The sequence below is a fragment of the Erigeron canadensis genome, chromosome 1 (genome assembly GCF_010389155.1).
Source record: "Erigeron canadensis isolate Cc75 chromosome 1, C_canadensis_v1, whole genome shotgun sequence".
NCBI lineage: Eukaryota > Viridiplantae > Streptophyta > Magnoliopsida > Asterales > Asteraceae > Erigeron > Erigeron canadensis.
Window position 1 is genome coordinate 6,038,492 of NC_057761.1, and position 23,634 is coordinate 6,062,125.

General features: G+C 35.3%; 1 protein-coding gene across 1 annotated transcript; it reads right to left on the reverse strand.

Annotated features, from left to right (window-relative positions):
- Positions 1–3,514: 3,514 nt before the first annotated feature.
- Positions 3,515–20,569, reverse strand: LOC122585508. The gene is made up of 2 exons (XM_043757667.1): positions 20,397–20,569; positions 3,515–4,033 (listed from the first exon to the last, which is right to left on the reverse strand). The coding sequence occupies exons 1-2, from the start codon at positions 20,486–20,488 to the stop codon at positions 3,517–3,519; spliced, it is 609 nt and encodes a 202-aa protein (XP_043613602.1). The 5' UTR covers positions 20,489–20,569; the 3' UTR covers positions 3,515–3,516.
- Between the last annotated feature and the right edge of the window lie 3,065 nt (positions 20,570–23,634).

Sequence of the window (23,634 nt, forward strand, 5' to 3'; positions counted from 1 at the left end):
TTCCTAAGAACCCTCAAATAACACTTAGGATATATTGAGTTAATGTTTTTACTGCTGTCAAGACGCAGAACCGACATTACACTTAGAGTTAATGTCTTTACTGCTATCAAGACGCAGAACCGACATTAACTCAGCCAATGTTTCTACTGCTGTAAATATACGCAGAAACAACATTAGCTATGACAACATTTTCTACTGATGTGGATACGCAGAAACAAACGTCGTCATCAATATTACCTATTGGAAGTATTATATCTAAGATAATGTTTCTCCTGCTGTTAATACGCAGAAACACAATTATCTTAATTTCCCTTTGGAAGTACATTAAGTTAATATTTCAACTGCTGTAAAACGCAGAAACAATATTAATTTAATGACTCTTTACATCTTATGTCTAGAACCTATAAAACACAAATAATAAACAAACATATAAACATAAAAGGATCCCAATTGGATCAACAATATATGCCAAGGTAATATTATTGACAAACGGTAATTTGAAGAAAATTACAAGAGTTGAATATATAAATAAATATATTTCACATATCTAGAATGCTAATGTCACTGAGAATCATGTACTAACAGTCTCCCCCTTGACATCCGCATCTAGATATGGCCTTCAAGTCTTCGTTTGTCATCCTAAGTGCTGGCCAAAAACCCTGTCATTAGGAACTTCAGGTGTTACACCCACTGGACTCCTGCTCTTCTTTTCAATCATCTCAGTTGTTCCCGACTCCCGATTTGAGTCTATCCCTGATTGATTGTCTACCTCAACCTTGCCTTTTGCAGTGGTTATTTGTAGAGACAGCTCATCTGATCACTTCTCCTTTAGATCAAGTAGATCAAGTAATGCATTAAAGTATGCACACTTCTTTTTTGCTGAAGAACCATCAAACTCAATTTACTGAAATTCAACATACACAAGATGCTAGAAACTATTTGAAGATAGGTTGAGTCTAATCGGTAGCTTGTTGTTGATAAATACAAAGCTGGTTATTGTGTGTTTGATTAGATTCATATTGTGTGTTTCTTTATTTCAGTAACGGGTTATTAAGCTAGTTATAAATAAATGGCAATGAAAATTTTCCCTTCTTTTTTGACTTTCGTTGTTGTCTTCATTACTTTGACTTTTTTCTTGCCGAAAATTAAAACTCTATTATGTTCTTTTCGGAAACTCCTTCCTTTCTTCTTTCAAATCTGTTGAAGAACGGAAACGAAAATTATGTTTTTTCAAAGAACTGGGCATGTTTAAGTTGTTTAAATTCTTCACAAATGGTTGCATGCTTGCATACTCATACAAATTTTGGTTAAGATGAAGCCTCTGTTCATATCTCAAGATCATTGGGACTATGTTAAATTTGGTTATGCAGAAACCAGCAACGCCAAAGCACTTCACAAGGAAAATCAGAAACGTGATGCCAAGGCTCTTTTTTCACTCAACAAGCTAGCTAAAGTTACAACTTCAAAACACGCATGGTCAATCCTTACAACAGAATATCATGAATCTAGCAAGGTAACTACGGTCAAACTTCAGTCTCTTAGACACGAGTTTCAAACTTTTGTATCGAAAATTAAATAGCGTTTCCAATAATATATGGCTACAGCCTCGAGAGTTGTGAGCCAATTAAATGAGATCCTATGGAGAAAATGCAATTGACGAAACTGTGTTAGCTACGCTCTTAATTAAGAAGTTTAACTTCAAACTTTCATCACATGGTTGCTACCATTGAAGAGTCAAAAGATTTGTCAAAACTCTTTCTTGACGAGTTAAGGGGATTTCTTCAAGCTCGTGAAGTAAGAATAAAAGGTCATTCGCTAGGACAAAGAAAGGTCATTTCAGACTAACGAACGGGGAGCAAGTTCTATGATCGTGAAATGAGAGGAAGAGGTAGAGGAAGATATTGTCGTCGGGGCAGAGGACGTATTAGCCCAGTCAACGCTTCTCTAACTGCTCTTACTGCAATAAATTTTATTAATTGAACAAATTTTGTTGGTCCAGGCCAGAAGAAGCGAAATTTGTGTTAATATTTTTGCAATTTCCCACATGACACAAAAAAGAATGTTCCCGGTTAATTTTTGGTGCTAATATGTGCAGGACCTGTCATTGGGCGTTCGGTGATAGATGTGTTCGATAAAAAGATTGTCTATTTGGATAGGGTGTCAACACTTCTCAAGGCGGTTAAGGAGACGATACCTACATACTTCGTTTCCCTCTTTAAAGCTCAAATCAAAGTCATATATAGAAGCTCTTATCGAAAACAAGAAACTATTCTTCGGGATGTTTGAATGGGGTTTAAAAGATCAAGTGGATCAACTGGAAGACTATATGTTCTCCTATAGATACTCGAATACTACTCTGTTTACCAAATGGTGGTGGCGCCGAATCGCAAGCTTTGTGGAGGTGGGTGATATGTCTTTTCACGGTTCAAACAGGTCTAGGACATGTAAAACAGCGACCGACCCCTACGAATACTCATGAGAATGTGAGTGTTGCAGACTTATTTCAGTTTATGCAAAATGGCAGCCGGCTTCACTTGGGAGCAGCAAAGAGAGTACTGTTGTAATTGTAGCTGCCACAACCACATCTTCTCAAATAATATGTAATTGTAAGCCAGTTGTCATGCTTGAAAAGAATCCAGTTTTTCACAATCGAACTAAACATATTGAAATCAAGCATCACTTCAAAAGAGAACTTATGGCGAAGGTAAAGTCTATTGGATTAATCTGGTTGGTTCAACGGGCCATGGGTCATCAGGCTAGGCGGTCGTGTGTAATGGGTCAACCTGGTTCAAATTTGACCCAGTTTACATATGGAATGAAGGAATGGGTCAAGGTGCAGTTAATGTTATCATCCATCATCAAGGTACACAATGGTGCATTTTGGAAAATGCAAAAAGTTCTTGTCGAACAAAAATGCAATAAACAAATGTAAAAAAGGGCTAACTTGTTTAGAAGTGTGTTATGAATCTATCTATCATCCAAAACTGTCATTTAGTACAGGTAAACCGACTTAAATGTAACTTGTTTATTAGAGAGCTAGAAAGCAATTTTCTGCTACATTAAGTCTATGCCCAATCGGAAAAATGTAAGAAAATTTAAAACTTTTTATAAGTTTTGGTATAACTAATAATATCTAAACTCATTTGCTTGCATGGTAATTTTCACGCTCTACATAACTAGTAAACTCAAGATGCATAGGGATTAATTTGTTGGTAATACTAATTCTAAATTCCAATACTTGTACTATAATCCAACGAACGTTTCTTTATAGTGGAATGCCTTTGATATGTTACATAACTGGAGTTCGAGATGAATCCATTATCATCACCTAATCCCGGCCGGATGGTATGCAGACTCACAAATAAAAAACGATTCAAATCAACTATTGGTACAAAATTACCATGACAAAAACCTCAATCATTTTCAAATATTGTGATAAAAAAAAAATTATATTGCCACAATATACACAGGTCTACCAGTAATTCATTCCTAGATCGAATACAGATCAACATAACCTCAAATGAGAGTTTGTACACCTCGACATCCACATGAGTTTATCCATCTCCAATGATCTATATGGGTCTGAACTGAATGCCCATTATAATCAACCCTTTTAAGATACTCTTCACGATACGTGCAGCCTAGGTATTCTAGACGGAGACTCGGAATCACTGTCATGGATGTATCTACTTGAAATTCCCAGACTTGTACTTCCATCCATCCATCGCTTCTTTGTTGTGGAATTCCTTTTAACTTGGGTCTATACAGGGGCTTTTGAGTGTTTTGACCGGCCTTTGTTCTTATAATTGGCGTTTGAGGACTAACTAAATAGAAATGAGAACCATACTCCCATTCACCTGAACCCGAATCTTTATGCCACACCAGCATAGGAGACGTGCATCCACCTCTTTCAATTTTGTAGACAAGGTAACATGTATATTTTGTTTGAGGTGACAATACTCGCAATTTTTTTTTTTTTATATCGATATACTTATAGGGATGAGAAGATGTGCTCACAAGACCTTCTCCAAATCTGCAGACATATATAAAGAAAAAAACTCTAATTCGTAAATACTATATTTTATAGATTTGTTTTAAGCCAAATAGCGGTTAATACTTAATTAGGCGAAAGGATTGGATATACTCAATTTATGAGTTTATAATTTATTAAAACTCTATATTCTCTTCAAATTAAAATTGTCAACTTTTGTTACTGTATTGCAATTAATTGATGATTCTATATTCAAAGCAGCTGGCAATGAAACTTCCATATCGATTGTAACAGTACTAGAAACATGAATTTATTTTTCACATAGGTAAAAGGGTACTTTGTTTAATATACTATAGAAAAATATTACGTGACTCGTATTTTTCTTTAAAGGGATAATGACACGGGAGTGTAACTAGCTATGACTAAATGTTATGTAATGTAACCAACTACTCCATTAGCTGTGTAGTGCAACCAACTTTGTATTTTGGGTTATGCGATGCAAGCAACCAGATACAAAACAAGTTGCAGGTTACCACTTTTATTTTTATGGGATAATGGCACCGAAGTGTAACAAACTATGACCAAAAAGTTATGTAATGTAACCAACCCACATATACTAAGAATATATATATTTTCAAATTATTTTTATTTTTTTAGAACAATATTTTAATCTACTCTTACTCCTAACATGTCGGTGTATTATATTTTCTTACATTATGGATTAACTTTTATTTAAGATAAATATACCTAATAAATATGTCTAAAAGTATGTCTAATCTATTCAATTTTTGACACATGGATTTCATATTTTTCTTTTACCTAATTTTTACCATTAAATTTAACATGTGTCAATATCTCTTTATTTCATATCTTTAGGTCTACATTATAAGAACATTAATCATTTTCAACTTTTATTTAATAATATGAGAGGCTAGTTTTATGTAATAACGATCTTATCACTAACTTTGATATAATAATCGTTTTTAACCACTTAACTTTTTCTTTGAAATGATATAATCTCAAACTTTGAAACAATAATCATTTTAACCATCTAAATCTTATCTAGAATAATTTAATCACCTAATTTAAATACCATCATTGTTTTAATCACTTGACTTCTTATCAAAAATGGTAAAAACACTTAATTCTAGCCGGATTTAATCTGTTGAGTTAAAGATTCGCTGACCAGACTTGGTCGCTGACGTTTGTCATCAGCGAGTCATCAGCGAGTCCAGTGACTCTCTTCAGTGGATGGTTTGCTTCCCAATTTATAAATCAAGGCAGGAAGATTTCAAACAAGATGAAGACAAAAGTCACATGGTGGTTCATCCAACTGTATTTTACCTTGTAAGGCAAAGATGCAGGTGGACCAAAGACAAAGGTTTTCTCTCTCATACCCGATTTGGTAAAGAAGACAGGCTCTTGCATGCCAGTACTTCGAGCCAATGAGATGTCGACAACCACCATCAGTCACTATCAAAGGAAGGCTATGTTGCCCTAATTCCCCCTCTGTAAAAGGCAACACAACCGCAACAAACTCTTAGTGTTTGTCACCACAAAGTGTGTGTCACTTTATTTCTTGTAATTGTTTAAGGTTTTAGTTGGTTTAGACTTAGCAATTATTAGTTCATTTGTATTCTTATAAGTCAAGTTGTAATATCGATCATGTATTCATTGTTTAATCAATGATACATATAATTAGACTTGCTTAGATCTTTTGCATTTGAACTCGTTATTTTTCTTGTTTATTTACTTCTCTTATCTATATTCTTGCCTAGTTAATAACTTACAAGTTGTGCAAATTCGTGGACTGTCAAGTGGTATCAAAGCCACTGTTCCTAATTCATTGGAACAAGATCTGTTTGCCTTCTTGTATTTATATTAATCTTCTGTAAATTTCTTCTTTTCTTATTAAAAACTTTTTTTAAATAAGAACATGTCTGCTGTTCCTACCCTTGTGAATACAGGTAACTTTGGTTACGTATCTGTTCCTCCAAGATTCGAGCCTAATGACTTTGGATCTTGAGAGAATGTTACTCCATATTGTGGGTGTGGAACCTTACATCATGACCATTTTGACTGTTGGTCCCTACATACCCACAGTTGTCCAAAGAACACCAAGAGCCACTGCTGATGCTCCTGAGATTGTGACTGATCTGGTAAAGCCAGAAGTCCAATGGACTGATGATGAGCGTAAGCTGGTAAATCTTGACTCCATGCTTAAAAACATGATTGTCACCACTCTCCCCACTGAAATCATGAAGCTCATCATAAAATATCCCACTTCAAAGGAAGTCTGGGATAAACTGTGCAGTATGTATGAAGGCTCTAAAGATACAATTAAAACAAAAAGAATTTACTTAAAAAGAGCCTATGAAAACTTCTTTTCTTTTCCCGATGAAAGTCTCGAGAGCACATATACCCGTTTCAAAGGGTTTTCGAATGACATGACAATTGTTGGTATCACTCATGATAATTTTGAAGTGTACCACAAATTCATCGATAGTCTTCCTCTAAAATGGCAAAATTTGAGGCAAATCCTTCGTACCACAAAGCAGATCCAAGAGTATGATCTTGAGGAACTCTTTAGTGTTTTTCAATTTGAAGAAAAGGTTTTGGCTCAAAATATACGAGTTGCTGTTGATGCTTGTAGACATGCTGGTCCCTCTTCTTCTTCTACCAACATGTCAGCTTACTCAGTTTCTGACCCTCTTGCCCTTATATCTGTTGAGCCCATCAATCTTAATGGTGACGCCAGCACTTCTAATCTACCTCCTCCTATTCAATCTCTTGTTGATGAGCTTGATGCTGATGAAAAACAAGAGATGTTTAGTGATTTCATGGGGTTTGCCTTACTTGCTGGAAAGAAATATTCCAGAAAATGGAACAACCGTAAGTCGGTTACTCCATTTAAGCCTCCTGTGGATAAATCACAGGAGGAATCCTGGAGGTGTGGGGAAAAGGTCACTATCAAAAGGAATGTGGGTCGCTATTCCAACCCCTATAGCTCCTAAGTCTAACCCCTCTAAATCTGCTGATGAGTACAGGAACAAATATTATCAGCTCAAAGCAAAGATCGCTGAAACAGAGGAAGCCAAAACAACAGCAAAAGGGCTGGTTGCTGAAGAGCACGATTGGGTTGACTCTGATGAGTCAGATGATAAAGAATATGTTGATGCCGTGTGTTTAATGTCACTTGCTGATGGTGATGCACTGACAAAAGACCAAGTCTCCTCTAGTCAGTGGGTGAACATCACTATTAAAAAGGTATATGCTTTTCCTTCAGCCTCTGATGAGGATAAGACAAAAATCCTTGAGTCTTTATCTTGTGATTTTCAGTTCGTAGAATCTTTACGTGCTGAACTTCAATTGAAACTCAACTCTGTCAGTTTAGAGTTGAGTGAAAAATCAGAAAAACTCAATGAGTTGAGAAATGTTCAAGTTGAATTTCAATCTCATGAGTTGATGACTCAAAAGGTTCAGCTTGAGAATGAAAAACTCTAGCTTGAAATTGCAAATCTTAAGAAGATTGTGACCTTTTGGTCAAAAGCTTCCAGGTTTCATCATCAGTGCTTAAGTGAACAAGTCTCTGCCCAAGTTCAGGCAGTGATAGGCGGTGACTTTGACGCTTCTGCCTCTCTAGCTGACTTGTTCAATGATGATGTGAAACCTGAAATCTCTATCCCTCCTTCTGTTGTTGTCTCTCCAGAAGAGATGAGGAAATGGTATTTTGTAAGAGGACAAAATGACTACCATACTGAGATGGAAGCCAGTGCCACCTCTAACACCACCAGCGTCCCATCTACCTCTTCTAAGGCAAATGGTGCAAGCTCCCCTGCTAGCATCAACAACCCCTTTTCTCATCTTCCCATTGTTGGCATGATGCCAAATGAAGGAAGAGTTCAATACTCTTCTGGGGAGTCATTTGAAGGTGATATTAGTAGTGATGGGTTTAGACCTATAGCTCCTAAGCAGCTCACCATAGGAGTTGTTGAACCTTTCAAACGAAGCATGGTTCCTGTCCCCTATGACTATAGTACTCCACAGAGAGCTAATCCTGTCTGCCAGCAACCTCAAGCTGTTTCTACTCAACCTTCATCCTCATCTTCTCGGCAAACTCCTACTCATGCTGACAGTAAAACTGTTCAGCATGAGCATCTTATGAAAAGACGAGTCAGGTTTTGTTATGCTAGGTATCAGCAAGTAGGATCCTCTCAAGTAAGACCTGTTGATACCCAACATCATCATCAGGCAACCCAATCCTTGCCCATTCCTTCTAGGACAAGGCATAATACTCCTCAAAGAGGAAGGATGCCTTCTCAAAACAGGTCTACTACTCCTCAGCGAGGACACTCGCCTCATCAACAAGTAAGACCTGTCACTCCTCAGAGAACATACTTGCCACATCAGCAAGTGAGATCTATTACTCCTCAAAGAGGACACTTGCCACATCAGCAAATACAATCCTCTACTCCAAATAGAGAGTATCTGCCTCATAGGCAAGTAAGGTCAGCTACTCCCCTTCGTTAATCAAGACCTATCACTCCCAACAGAGTGCATCATTCTCATCAGCAGGATCCCTCTTTTTCTTCTCAGCCTGCTGGAAGACAAGCTTGGAGCATAATCAGAGGATTACAAAATCCTCATAATCCCTCTACCTCTCAAGCTCATGATCCAAATGGAAAGTCCATTCTTGGTTTTATACCTCAGATGCTTCCACCTAGACTTAAGCAAAAGAATAAGTCTAAATCAAAATAAAAGAATAAAGCATCATCCTCTTCAAATCCTCAGATTAATAAGCGTACCTAGTGAGTTAATGATCTCTCATCTCAATTGAGAGAATTTCTCATCCAGAATCAGAAAGGCAACACCTCTAACAAAAAAGGCTACTTATGTAGCAGCAGAGGACACGTTGCCTCTGAATGTGAAAGTGTGAGCTCTAGAGATGCTTCTGAGGTAATCATTCAACCAAATTCTTCTTCCTCTGCTGGCGCTTCCTCCTCTAATAGGATCAGCGAAAATCCTTCTCCTTCTGAACCTGAGTTAAGTGGCACCACTGCTGTCACTGAAGAAAATGTCGCTGAGTACATTTCTTTTCAGCGCATATCTCTTCCTCACTCACAAAGGGTAATAACCAATAGCTTTGGTGAACCTGCTATGCTAGTGGAATACAGTGATACTCAGCAACTTTGTTTTCCTTCATAGCAATGGTGGCAAAATTATGCCTAAATGAAAATGATAGATCTTATGGCTATGTTGACAAGGGAAATTATCCTACCCTTGAATCTGCTATTTCTACAGAGGAAAACTCTGAATATGCTGCCATCAACTCTAATGCGCCCACTTTTAATCCTGCTGACATGGCCGTCAATGAATTTAACAGTGAACCATTCTAAATCCTTCTGTTGTATCCATTCTAAGTCAACTTTGTGATGCTGACTACAAAGTGATTCTTGATAAGCATCAAGGCACTATTGTAAATGTTAACAAGGAAGTCGTCTTGGTTGCTCCAAGAAAACGAGATGTGTATCTTGTTGACGTCACTCCTGTCAAAACTGACAGTGAGACTTGTTTTTTTGCTAAGTCAGCAGCTGAGCTTAATTGGTTATCGCACAAGCGTATGTCGCATTTGAATTTCAAAACCATCAATTCTCTTGCCAAAATGAACCTTGTTCGTGGCCTTCCTCATCTCTCTTTCGAGAAAGATAGACTTTGTGGTGCTTGCGAAAAAGGCAAGAGCCACAGATCTACTTTCAAAACCAAGCAAGCCAATTCTGTCAAAGGCTACTTTCATCTTCTTCACATGGACCTTTTTGGTCTAGTGAATATCCAAAGTCTAAAGGGTAACAGATACACTTTAGTAATTGTGGATGAATATTCACGATTTACTTGGACTATTTTTCTTCATTCTAAAAGTGATGCTGCTGATTAGATTATCAAATTCATAAAGAAAATGGAAAATCTCAATAGCATACGTGTTAAAGAACTCATGAGCGATCATGGCACTGAGTTCAGAAACCACACTCTTGAAACATTTTGTGCTGATCAAGGGATCTCACAAAACTTCTCATCCACCAAAACTCCTGAGCAAAACGGTGATGCTGAAAGGAGAAATAGAACTCTCATTGAAGCAGCTCGTACCATGCTCAGAATGTCCTCTCTGCCCAGCAGGTTTTGGGCAGAAGCTGTCAGCACTGCTTGCCATACTCAAAATCGCTGTCTGATTGTCAAACGACATGACAAAATAGCATATGAGATATTGAGAGGCAAGAAACCTCAAATAAAATACTTTCATGTACTTGGGTGTCCTGTCTTTATTCTTAACAACAAGGATCAACTAGGTAAATTTGATCTAAAAGCTGATGATGGATATTTTCTTGGATACTCATCCATCAGCAAAGCCTTCAGAGTATTCAATACTCGTCTTTAGAAGGTTCATGAATCTATCCATGTAACTTTCAATGAAAGTTCATCTGCACTAAAAGATATCCAATCATCCTCCTTTAAGATCATTTTCAATGAGCTTGCTGACCCTCTCTCTGAGAAAGCTGACTCATTTGTTTATGCCTCTACTCAATTGAGGCAGTTGAGCTTATCTTAAGATCAATCCATGCTGCATCAGCCAAACCTAGATCACTGGCTGATGATGTGCATGCTGATGACTCTGCTGAAGAGGAATTTCATGGTGCTTCCGCTAATGCTGAAGATATGGAGTCTGCTGATGACTCCAACATCAATGATAACTCAAATCAGTCGAATGGCTCTGTTGATCAAACTTCTGAACCCATTCTAACCATTGATCTCTCGTCTTATAATACTCCAGCTGCTCCCATCACTCAATCTTCCGTTGACACTCCACTGGGTTCATCAAGTGTTCCTGCACTTAAATGGACATCCAGTCACCTAACTCACCAAGTCATTGGTGATCCACTGTAGGGTGTTACCACTCGATCAGCTACAAGAAACACATGTCTTTATGTTAACTTCTTGTCTATGATCACTCCTAAGAATATTGGAGAAGCAATGGTTAACCCAGAATGGGTTGCTGCCATGCACAATTTCAAAGACAGCATATCTGGTTTCTTGTTCCTCTACCTTCTGGCAAGGAACCCTTTGGAACCAAATGGGTTTATAGAAATAAAATGGACGAAAATGGTTTTGTTACACGTAATAAGGCTAGGCTGGTTGCACAAGGTTACCTTCAGGAAGAAGGTGTCGATTATGATGAAACCTTTGCTCCAGTGGCCCGATTGGAAGCTATACGCTTATTCTTGGTAGATGCTGCATACAAAAACTTCACAGTATATCAAATAGATGTAAAGAGTGCTTTCCTAAATGGAAAACTCGAAGAGGAAGTTTATGTTGAGCAGCCACCTGGTTTTGAAGATCCAGCCAAGCCACACCAGGTTTATCGTCTATACAAGGCACTATATGGCCTTAAACAAGCTCCCAGAGCTTGGTATGACACACTCTCTGAATTCCTTCTATCTAATAACTTTTAGTGAGGATCCATTGACAGCACCCTCTTTATCTTTAGAAAGGGTGCTCATGTCCTATATGTTCAAATATATGTAGATAACATCATCTTTGGATCCTCTATCAAGAAACTTTGCACCAAGTTCAGTCCGCTAATGTCTTCTCAACTTGAGATGAGCATGATGGGCGAACTAACTTTCTTTCTTGGTCTGCAAATTCGCCAATTCCCTGATGGCATCTTTATCAATCAGGAAAAGTATATAAGAGACATGTTGTCTAAGTTTGACATGACCAATATCACACCTAAGCCTACTCCCATGTCTCCACCAAATAATCTCCATGTTGATCTTGATGGTAAGCATGTGAACCCAACTCACTATCGGGTTATGATTGGCTCACTGATGTATCTCACAACGAGTCGTCCTAATATCATGTTTGCTACTTGCCTTTGTGTAAGATATCAAGCTTCTCCTAGGGAATCTCATCTTCTTGCTGTCAAGCGAATCTTTAAGTATCTTAAAGGGACTTCCTCCTTAGGTCTCTGGTATCCCAAAGACTCTAACTTTGACCTAGTTGCATACTCTGACTCTGACTATGCTGGATGCATGTTAGACAGGAAAAGCACCAGTAATGGATGTCAACTATTGGGGAGGAGGCTGACTAGTTGGTCTAGTAAGAATCAGCATACAGTGTCCATCTCCACTGCTGAAGCAGAGTATGTATCAGCAACGAGTTGTTGTGCACAAGTCCTCTGGATGAAAAACCAACTCACTGACTATGACCTAGACTTTTCTAAGATTCCCATAATGTGTGACAATACTAGTGCTATTGCCATCACACATAATCCTGTTCAGCATTCCAAGACCAAGCACATAGATATTAGGTATCACTTCATTCGTGACCATGTCATGAAAGGGGATGTTGAAATTTACTTCATTCCCACTGATGATCAGCTCGTTGACATATTCACTAAACCATTAGATAAAAAGATATTCAAAGATCTCGTCAGTAGATTGGGAATGCTGAATGGTGAATCTGCAATTTAGCTCACATCTCTCTTATAAGCTAAATAATTGACTCATCAGTCAAGACTAATTCAGCAAGTTCAAGTCTGTCTTACTTGCTGGACAATAAGGCAATGAAGAGCCATAAGTCTTTATCTAGTCCAACAGCAAACGGTTGTTGGTAAAGACAAATAAAATCCGTTGATCCCTGTTGCTTTGGAAAAAAGCAAAACAAAAGTAATAAAGTGCTAAAAGTCTCTATCTATTCCAGCAGCAAATGGCTGCTGGTAAAGACTAATAAAATCCGTTGATGGCTGACAATTTGCCAAAAATTGTACAAAATTGGTCAGCGACCATCATCTTTTGAGAAATCGCTGGTCAAAAACTCTCTCTCCAAAATGGTAACCAATTTTTCTAAAACTCATCAGTGGATACCTTCCTATCTTATCTACTCAATCACGTGAGTATATCCACTACGTATTTTTATTAATATTTTATTGGTATTTCAAACGGTTAACTCGATTTTCTCCATAATGGACAACTTGTACACTGTACCCGCCGTATTCACACGAGTACATTTGAAATCATGGTATTAGTTGTCACATCAAACCACTCTTATACGTTACTCACATACGTATAATGAAACGTATTTTCTTAATAAAAAATTATTTTTCTGTACCTTAATTGGTACAAACTTAATTTATTCTTTTCATCCTTTAAATTTAATACGTAAATATTTATTACGTATGAGAGAAAAAAGTGTGACGTTTCACTTTGCAGTTATGAGACCCATATCCATACCATATATATGCATATCTTTTCCACTTCACCTCTTTTCACGTTCATTTTTCTCTCTAAAAATTCCAAATCTCTCAAAATTATCTCAAATATCCTAGTATCTTTTCTATTTTCTTTAAATCTTTTCATCTTCACCTTTTTCATATATCTAAATCTTAATCTCAAATGGCTTCCTCATGTCAACAACAACAACAATCTGAGGCTCAACCTCAAATTCAACAACCTAATTCTGAACAACAATAATCACAAGAAACAATAACTTGGTCCGAAAATCCTGAACTTCAAAAAACTATACAGGATGTTCCTTTATACCTTCATTCCAAATCTTTTAATCCTGAGGGCATTGTTGCCTCAAACAAAGTATCCTTTCAAGCCCACAAGCTAGTTATATAACCTAGTAACTATCTTGGGTCTCTGGAAGTGCCCTCCAAAAGCAAAGGGTACCAACGAATGCTCGACTTCATCACAGCATGTCTTGTAAAAAGGGCCATCTAGATGGACCCAGAAGAAATGTGTGTTCATCTTCTTAGAGAATTTTGGTGGACATGTGATTACAACATCGCCGGGAGTTCTATCTTTGGCACGGTTATGAAAAGGAAATACACTATTTCCATCACTGTTGAAAAATTGAGGGAAGTTCTTCGTCTTCCCTCACAAAATGAGAAAAGACAATATGCTGACCTGGCATCTATAGAGGTTTGGAAGAACTGGTTGCCTTCCATAGGTTATGGGACTAATACAGTGCCACCTTAACTAGTACTCAGCATCCCCATCAAAAAGAACCTGCCTGGAGTATGGAGGTTGCTTTTTGCACATGTTATTCAGTGCCTTGTTGGAAATAGTGGGTCATTTGATCAAGCCACTGCTGCCCAGATGCAAATGATCTATGCACTGGCAAATGGTCGCTTTATTGACTTTGCCAGTGTCATTTTTGAAGACTTGAAGGCTAAAGTTCTAGCCAGCAGCAGATGCACAGTACCTTTTGCTCGTTTCCTCTCGCTAATCTTCAAGCACGAGCTGGAAGATAACTATCTGCCTTATGGTGCTACTGATTTTACTTCTCTAAGGATTGCTAACACAATGTACAAGGTTCCCGCTTGTGACACTGAATTGTTTGATGCTAACTATGCTGAGCTCACTCCAGCAATGAAAAAGGTACTTTACTCTGCTTATCCTATAATTTATAAGCAAGTTGGGGTAGCTACTGATGTACCTGCTGAACAAGCTCCACCCCAAGCTGTCAAGCCTACAAAAAAGGTTAGATCAAAGTCTTCAAAGACTGTTGCGCCATCTTTACCTACTGCTGCTGCCCCTAAAAGAAAACATAAAGCAGAAAAGGGTTTGAAAAGTAAGGAATTAGAAGTCTCTACAGCTGTTGAAAACGTTGAGCTACAACAAGCAGAAACAGAGGCACGATTATCTCCCACCCCTATCAATCTCTCTACTGTTGAAGGGGAAGCAGCTACTGCTGATGAAATTGAAGTGCAAGCTGCTAGGAATGATGTTATTGTTAAAGAGGTTGGTGATAATGTGGAAACAGTTGAAGTTGCTGATAGAAATGTTGAAAATAATGAAGGAGATGGTAGAAGTGTTGATTTAATTGATATTGCTGGTGAAACAAATGAGGAAACAACTAAATGTGCTGATGGTGGTGAAACTAATGAAGGTGCTAGTGGTAATGTTGAAGAGAATATTGAAAGAAACCTTGAAGAAAGTTGTGCTGTTGACAATGTTAGAGGTAGGGATGAAGAAATTGTTGAAGTTGGTGATGTTGTAGATGAAAGTGATTTGGATTTGGGTGATTTTGTGGCCGATGAATTCCAGCTGGATTCCTATAATCATGCTGATGAAAAGGAGGTCAGTGACATGGAAATGGACAAAGATGATGAAGATGTTGCTGCTATTGCTGATAATGCAACAGCAAATGATGAAAATGTTGAGCCAACAGTTCTCACTGCCAGGCCTAAAACTCCACTAGTGCAACCAGTGAACACCATGCTATCTCTGGGCATGCCTTCCTCACTTCAAGTTGTTCCTGGTTGTCAAAAGAAGTGGAGTCTTTTCTAGCAAAAGAGTTGGGTATTTCTTACTCCACTAACTCTTCATGTCGATTAGAAAGAGTTGAGCATCAACTGAATGATCTCACTAAGGTTGCCAAGCTAGCTGTCAATCTTAAAGATCTTGAAACAGACAGGTTGGTACAAACATTAACAAGTTGGTACAACAAGCAGAACAAAAACACGGCCAACATCGAGACACTCAAAGATAAATCTATCTCAATGGCTGCTGATCTAGAGAAACTTCGTACTTACAACAATGTTATTAAAAAGGATGAACATGCTATTAAGTGTTTTACTCAGTCAATGTGCAAGATTGGTAATGTCTCCGTTACTCAGCTAAGAAAGCAATCTCAACCAGCAACATTGCTGTTGCTGAAGTAAAGAAGTTAGCTGACCTTATCTCCCCTGTGGCCACTGAAGTCGAAAGCAATACCAAGGCAATCAATGCCTTGAAATAACAAGTGGCTGATCTTCCCACTCCTCCAGTCTCTTTTACCAAGGAAGATCGTCAGAGGCAAGTTAAGTTAGAGAAGGAGGTGAGTGAAATTAAGGGTCTGCTGTCCCAGTTAGTTGATCAGCAATCTAAACCTACAGCAAATGTGGAAGTGGTCATTAACAACGCCACTTCCAAGGGGGAGAAAATTGATGCTGAGGTATTAGATATGGTTACGGAAGCAGTTAACAAAGCAGTGAAACAACTCTATGATGAATCTGCTGAGAAGGTTTTGGATGAGGATGATGCCACTGACACTACAAATGCTAATGAAATGGCAATTGTGGCTGTAAGTGAGGAAAATGTAAGTGAAGTTCCCCCTACTAGTACTGAGAGGGAGACAATAGAAGGTGAGATTGAGAAGGAAGTTGGTATTGAAGTTCCCCTTGCTGATGTTGAGGGGGAGACTAAAAAGGAAGTTAATGTTGAGGGGGAGCAACAGATGGTGGTTGCAAATGCCCCCCAGTTTGAAATATTTGAAGACATTGGGGAGGAGTTTGATCCCAAGGTTCTTAGAGCAGAAGGGGAGGCCAGGTTTGCTAAAGAAATGGCCACTGACAGATCTAAGAAAGTTCTATCAATCTTTCATCCATGCTTCCTTGGAAATGTTGTGATCACCTCAATGACCGAAGCTCAGAAACAACATCTTGCTCGCATTCAGCATAAGAGACCTTCTTCATCTCTTTCTGCTAAAACATTATCCATCACTTCCCCAGCAAGTCATCAGCATCAAATGATTCATATTCTGGCCATGACTGCTGAGGGAAAAACTCAAAAAGAAGCCATCAAGGAGCTGGATAGACTCAAAGAAAATCAAGAAAATGAAAGGAAAAATCTTGAGTACATCAAACAACTGCCTTTTCTGGAAAATGATCAATTGGATGGTGAGCAGCAAATGCTTCTGAAGACTGGTGGTGCTGAAGCTTTATATGCTGAAGTTGAAAAACAGATGAGTGAAAAGAGAAAGCTTTTGAAGAAGAAAAGGCCAAATGGCTAAAGTATATGAAGGAAAAGAAGAGGCCTCAAAGGATAGTTGCTGCTGAGTCCTTCAAAGTTGAAATGGGTCTTAAGACCCACTTGAAGATCTTAAGAGAAGGTGCTGACAAGCCAATCAAACTTGAAGGGGTCAAACCCACCACTCTGGGTGCCTCTGAGTGGTTTAAAGTTTACATGTTGGTGAAAGATAGAAAGGCTGTCAGCTATGCTCACCTCCAGAAGATGCTGAAAGAATATTTTGAGAAGGCTGGAGTATGAAACAAAATTCAAGGTTGATCTGCCCATGCTAAGGCAAATCTTTGGAACTCCAGCAGCCATCACCACATCAGCAGGCAACAAAATTCGAAGAAAAAGAAAAGAAGAGTATCAAACCTTGTCTGTTCATCTTCCTCCTATTTTTGGTGATGCCTCACTAAATCTCAGACTTCCTCCCAGAAGTTTTTTCGAAGAAGGGAGGGTACTAGAGACTCCTGCTGCCATATTTTTCACAAACTTCCAAAATGATCAGTTGTTCTTTAAATTGGCAGAGATAGAGAAAGCTTCCACTAGGTTCCTCATCAGCATAAGGAAGAGATGTGTTAAAACAACCAATGCTGGATGGTTCATCAGCAAGATTGATAAAGAGTTGCTGAAGCCACACATAAGAGATGATCCTGTTCTGAGAATTGCCAAGCAAGAGGATGTTTGGGAAATTGAAGCTGATAATCTTTATATGTCTTAATTTCTAAAAGCTTATGTTTCAACTTGTATTATGCACAAAAGTTATATATAAGACATCTTTCTCTCATTCCTTTACTCTTTCGAAAGTCGTTTCTACTCAGCAAGTCTTCTCGGCGAATAGGGGGAGATTGTTGAGTCAAGGATTCGCTGACCAGACTTGGTCGCTGACGTGTGTCGTCAGCGTGTCATCAGCGAGTCCAGTGACTCTCTTCAGTGAGTAGTTTGCTTCCTAATTTGTAAGTCAAGGCGGGAAGATTTCAAACAAGATGAAGGCAAAAGTCACATGGTGGTTCATCCAACTGTATTTTACCTTGTAAGGCAAAGATGCCGGTGGACCAAAGACAAAGGTTTTCTCTCTCATACCCGATTTGGTAAAGAAGACAAAGGCTCCTGCATGCAAGTAATTCGAGCCAATGAGATGTCGACAACCACCATCAGTCACTATCAAAGGAAGGTTGTGTTGCCCTAATTCACCCTCTATAAAAGGCAACACAGCTGCAACAAACACTTTGTGTTTGTCACCACAAAGTGTGTGTCACTTTATTTCTTGTAATTGTTTAAGTTTTTAGTTGGTCTAGACTTAGCAATTATTAGTTCATTTGTATTCTTGTAAGTCAAGTTGTAATATCGATCATGTATTCATTGTTTAATCAATGATACATATGATTAGACTTGCTTAGATCTTTTGAATTTGCATTTGAACTTGTTATTGTTCTTGTTTATTTACTTCTCTTATCTATATTCTTGCCTAGTTAATAATTTACAAGTTATGCAAATTCGTGGACTGTCATAATGTTTAAACCTCTTAAACCTTCAAGTAAACTACGACCGACAATATTTGATTTGTAACAAGTAATAACATACCCTCAAACCTATAAGCTCATGTAATATGTTTAAATTATGAAACTAATATATGAGGTTGACGGGTTGGTTTCAAGTTAAACATGTCACGTGAGTTTAGGGAATGTATTACGGGTCAAATATTGTCAACCTTAGTTCAGTTGAAGGTTAATTTAAGAGGTAAAAACACTAGCTTGACTAAAGTTTAACAATTTTACCATTTTGACTAAAAGTAAAGTTATTAAATTAATTATGGTCAAACATGTTATATGGGTTTATGGATTGTGGGTTATTACGGGTCAAATTTTGTCAATCATAGTTTAGTTGAAGATATGAATTGTAAAAACACTAAGTCATATAAAGTTAAGTGCTTTTACCATTTTGAATAAAAGTTAAGTGATTAAAACGATAATGATTTTAAAGTAAATTAAGTGCTTAAATCATTCAAATTCAGAGGTAATCGACAAACCCACGTCAGTATATATATAGGTTTTAGGTAAAAAGAAACAAGTATTAAAGTAAAACCAATATAACAATAGGTTTTTCTTTAGTGATAATCACCGTGCATCATGAAAATCATCGTACATCAATTGCTTCGTGAATCTTCGTCCATCAATTTAACCATGATCTAAGAGTCAAGATCTTGTTTTATTTGTTTTACTTTAATACTTGTTTTACAATACTCAACCCCTATATATATCTTTTATTATACTAAAGCACAGTTGCTCTAATAACTTATCGACCAATTACAGCTCTCGATTTCTTAATGTTAACTTTTGTTTTCAATTTTGACTTTAATTTATACTTTTTTCGTTTTCCAACACAAATTTACACTTTTTACCCAATAATTTTAATATAATAAATAAATAATAATAGCTTAAATATATCCAATAGAATAATAGCTAATATTTATCTAATAAAATAATAACTAATATATATCCAATAATATGTTCTATCATATATATAAAATTACGATTTTTTAATGTTGACTTTTGTTTTCAATTTTGACTTTAATTTATATTTTTTTTTGTTTTCCATCACAAATTTACACTTTTTACCCAATAATTTTAATATAATAAATAAATAATAATATTTTAATTATATATATCCAATAATATGTTATATCATATATATAATTAATTATATAAAAATAAATTAAATTTATTGTAAATATATTAAGATTTTAGTAGTAATTGTACTATTTTACTTTTAATATATATTAAAAGACAATTAAATTAATGACTTATTAAACAATCATATCTCTCGATTTTATCAAATTGACTCTCGCTGATGTCATCATTTAGTTTTTTAAACAATTTTATTTAATTAATAAAAACAAATAACTAAAATAATTATTTTTACAATGTTATTAAAACTGGTTTCTATCTACAAAATTCGGTTTTAACACACGAACAATTGTACATTGTAGTATCTCGAGTTAAGTCTTAAAGTGTTAATATGTGACAAAGATGAGAAGACAAAAAACACTACAACAAATTTCGTTTATAAAGAAGTCTTTTAAATGATGAAGAAGAGTATATACTTCCAATATTCTTTTATCACATTAGTTTTATTTTTATTAGCTTAACATTCTTGGCATTTGAATTGAACACTCAGTATCTATTTATATCTTCAACTTTCACTTTATAAGCTTTTATGAGTTACATGTATTAATATCTAATATTAATAATGTCATAAGTCTCGTGTACAATGTTGTACACGGGTCTAAAATCGTGTATATATATAGAGAGAGAGAGGTTGGATATTGTAAAACAAGTATTAAAGTAAAACAAATAAGACAAGATCTTGACCCTTAGATCATTGTTAAATTGATGCCCGAAGATTTACGAAACAATTGATGTACGATGATTTTCATGATGCACGGTGATCATCACTGAAGAAAAATCAATTGTTTTATTTATTTTACTTAAATTCTTGTTTTATTTTACCTAAAACCTATATATATATATACACGTAATATCATAAACAAAGATAGAAATAAAAAATTAGAAAAGAACCTGGATTCGGGTAACAACTTCCACTCTTGTGACGATAAACACCAACCTCGGTTGGGAGTTTTCAAAGTGCAAACTGCTCTAGAGGGTAGCATTAGACATGTCTTCCCATTTTTGTCAAGACAAAACCACTATCAATCAAAATCAACATGAATATGCATGTAAGTATAAATTGTTCGGGAGTATATATTAAGCTTCTTCAGCTGCCGTCATTTAGCATGCCGTCATTTAGACTGTTTGAACTTTATTCATAGGATCCACAACATTTACATACATATGATCAGAGATGATATATATATATATATAAATATTTCTTCTTTTGTTTAAAATTTACCATATGATAACGAGTTAAATTTGACTTATATGTTGTAGGACAGGATATTCGAACATGCATGAGACATATTGTTATGAAACAAGACTACTTGCTACTAGATCAATTGGTGATAATTTTAAGAAATTGTTGGCATGGTACTGCACAATGTAGCAAGATATAAAAAATTTTGTCGACGATATTCCAGAATTATATTGTTTACAGAGAATAGTTACTCAATTTATAATTTTCAAAAAAAAAAAGTTAATCAATTTATAGTTAACTTTAAACAAATTAATTTTTATCATAAAATGTAATTAGATATAAGTTAATATATAAGTAATAAATTAAGTGGGTAATTTTGTTTTTTTTCCGAACATTCAGTCGGTGTTCGACATTAGGGAAACCTCACCGTATAATAGTGAAGCTTTGCACATAACTCAGACAACGAGACGTTGACCATTGACCGTTACAAGTATTCGGAGGAAAAAACCCCAAGACTTGTCATCCCTAAGGATCGAACTCAAGACCTTGGATAAAACTTGAGATGTCTCTAACTAGTTGGACTAGTCATCATTAGCTAAGTGGGTAATTTAGTTAGGTGAATATATATATTTATATATATATATATACTAGTCCTAATATCCGTATGATGTCCGGATTAACCATATATATTATACGATTACTATACATTTGATTTACATAACATAACATTATCTTTTAATGGTCTAAAGATTAAATTCAAATTTACATAGATGTTATATTTAATTCCAATGATAATCTAACATGGTAGGTAGGTTCTAAATATGTAAGTTAATTGAATTGATAAAGTTATAACTTTAAACTGTTTAAGTTGGTAATTAGAAACATTACTAACGGAAGATAATGGAGGTTTTTTTACAATGTTTATTCCGTCCTATTTTAATTGTCATGTTGACTAACTTTGACCGTAAATAACTTTGTTATATACATGCTTTAAATCTGCACGTGGACGTATAATGGGAGCCCAGCCCCGCTAGAAATCTGGATATGAAGAAACAATATTATATATATATATATAATTAAGCACCACATTACATATACTAATAATGTCGTATTGTATATATGGAGGAGCTGAGGTCAATAAGTTACCTTGAATTGTACCCGGACACATACTGATAACTTTCTCCTGCCTCTTGAATCAAACATGCTTTGATGGATTTAAATACGTAGTGTACTCCATCCGTAATTGGATACTAAATTGTTTGGTTTCACATCTCTTGAAAGCCACTATATTCACAGTATTACATTAAACACTACTAATTGTTCTGGAATCAGGTATTCGTGCGTGTATATACATGAATCGGTTAATATATATATATATATAATGATTTACATATATATCCTACTATTGAGGCATAGTTACATATATGTTAATCATATTCCTGAAATATGTTAACCGACCCATGTGTATAAACGAATACACGAAATATATTAACATATACTAGCACGGTACTGCGTTATGCGACGGTATGGTGGTGGGGGACAACTTTTGGTGGTAAAGGCCACGTCAAGTGGTGTAAATAATTGATGTACGTAAAAGTAATTGATGTAAAGAGTTAATTGAGATATTTTAAAAGAATAAGGACCAATAGTGTAATATATTATTAAGGGAATTTTAGACATTTCCCCTCATCTAACTTTCAACATGAGGGCTAAACTTTTAATAATATAGTATAGATATATTTTGGACGGGTATATATTTCAAGTATAAGATTATACATAAAATCACCAATACTGCGCTATATACATATATATGTTAACAAAATTTTATGTACAATCATATTCTTGAAATATATATCCATCCAAAATTTTGTTAATAAATAAGTTTTTTAATCTAATAATATGCTGATAATGTATGGAACTAGATTAAACTCACACGTTGTACAAAACTGACTAAAAACATAAATAAAAAATAAAATAACTGATACCTACATTATTATTCATAATTTACGATATAAAAAACTGTTAAATTACAATTGATGCAAACAAAATTTTACATTTATGAATATATGATACACATTAAATATGTTAAACCATGACCAATAATATGTAAATATTTATAAATCAAAAAGAAATCTTTTTTATGATATATATTTTTTAAATATAATATAATAAATACATTTCAAAAAAATAAACATATATAATAAACAATTTCATTTAAATAAAGATAAATATTATTGAAAAAATAAAAAAAACATAATATAATGTATATAAACATCTTTATACCAATAAAAAAAATATAAATATAAATATAAATATTAATCATTTAGATTATGATTAATGATTATAATAAGAATTGATAATTAATATTATACATAAAAACTAAAAATCTAGAAAAAACATATTGAGATATCAATTTTAAAAATTTTCATGTGAAATACAAGTAATATACTTGATTAATCCATTATACACTCCAAGGGTAAAGATCTAGAAAGAACATAGTTTAAGCAGAGAAATGAGAGAACATTCATTTATGTTTTTTTTTTAGTTTGTCTTTTAGTGTTTTTTCCATTTTATATTTTTTTTTAACATGAATTCATTCCAAAAAAAATTAAAAAAATAAAACGAAAAAAAATATCATACGGTTTTTATCTTACATATGTTTATACATGTGTAAACATCTACATATGTGTCAGTTTTTTTTAAAAAAAACTTTTTATATTTTTTTGATTCTTTAAAAAAACTTTAGAATAAATAAAAATGAAAAATAAAGGAAAAATAAATAAATTTCAACCTTCTTTTCCTTCTTTTCTTAAGCAACTTTCTTATTTGATAAATATATGTGAATTATATTATATATATATATATATATTGGTTAGAGTGGATTATAATATCATTTTCATTAGAATATAGTAAAAATGTTTTTGCTAAACTACAAATTCTAAATGA

Bases quoted from the DNA above. Each gene is read 5' to 3' on its own strand.
- LOC122585508 (XM_043757667.1), bottom strand. From the start codon at position 20,488: ATGCTACCCTCTAGAGCAGTTTGCACTTTGAAAACTCCCAACCGAGGT. The intron at 4,034-20,396 runs GTTCTTTTCTAA...ATATGTCTGCAG, and splicing joins AAGTTGTTACCCGAATCCAG to ATTTGGAGAAGGTCTTGTGA.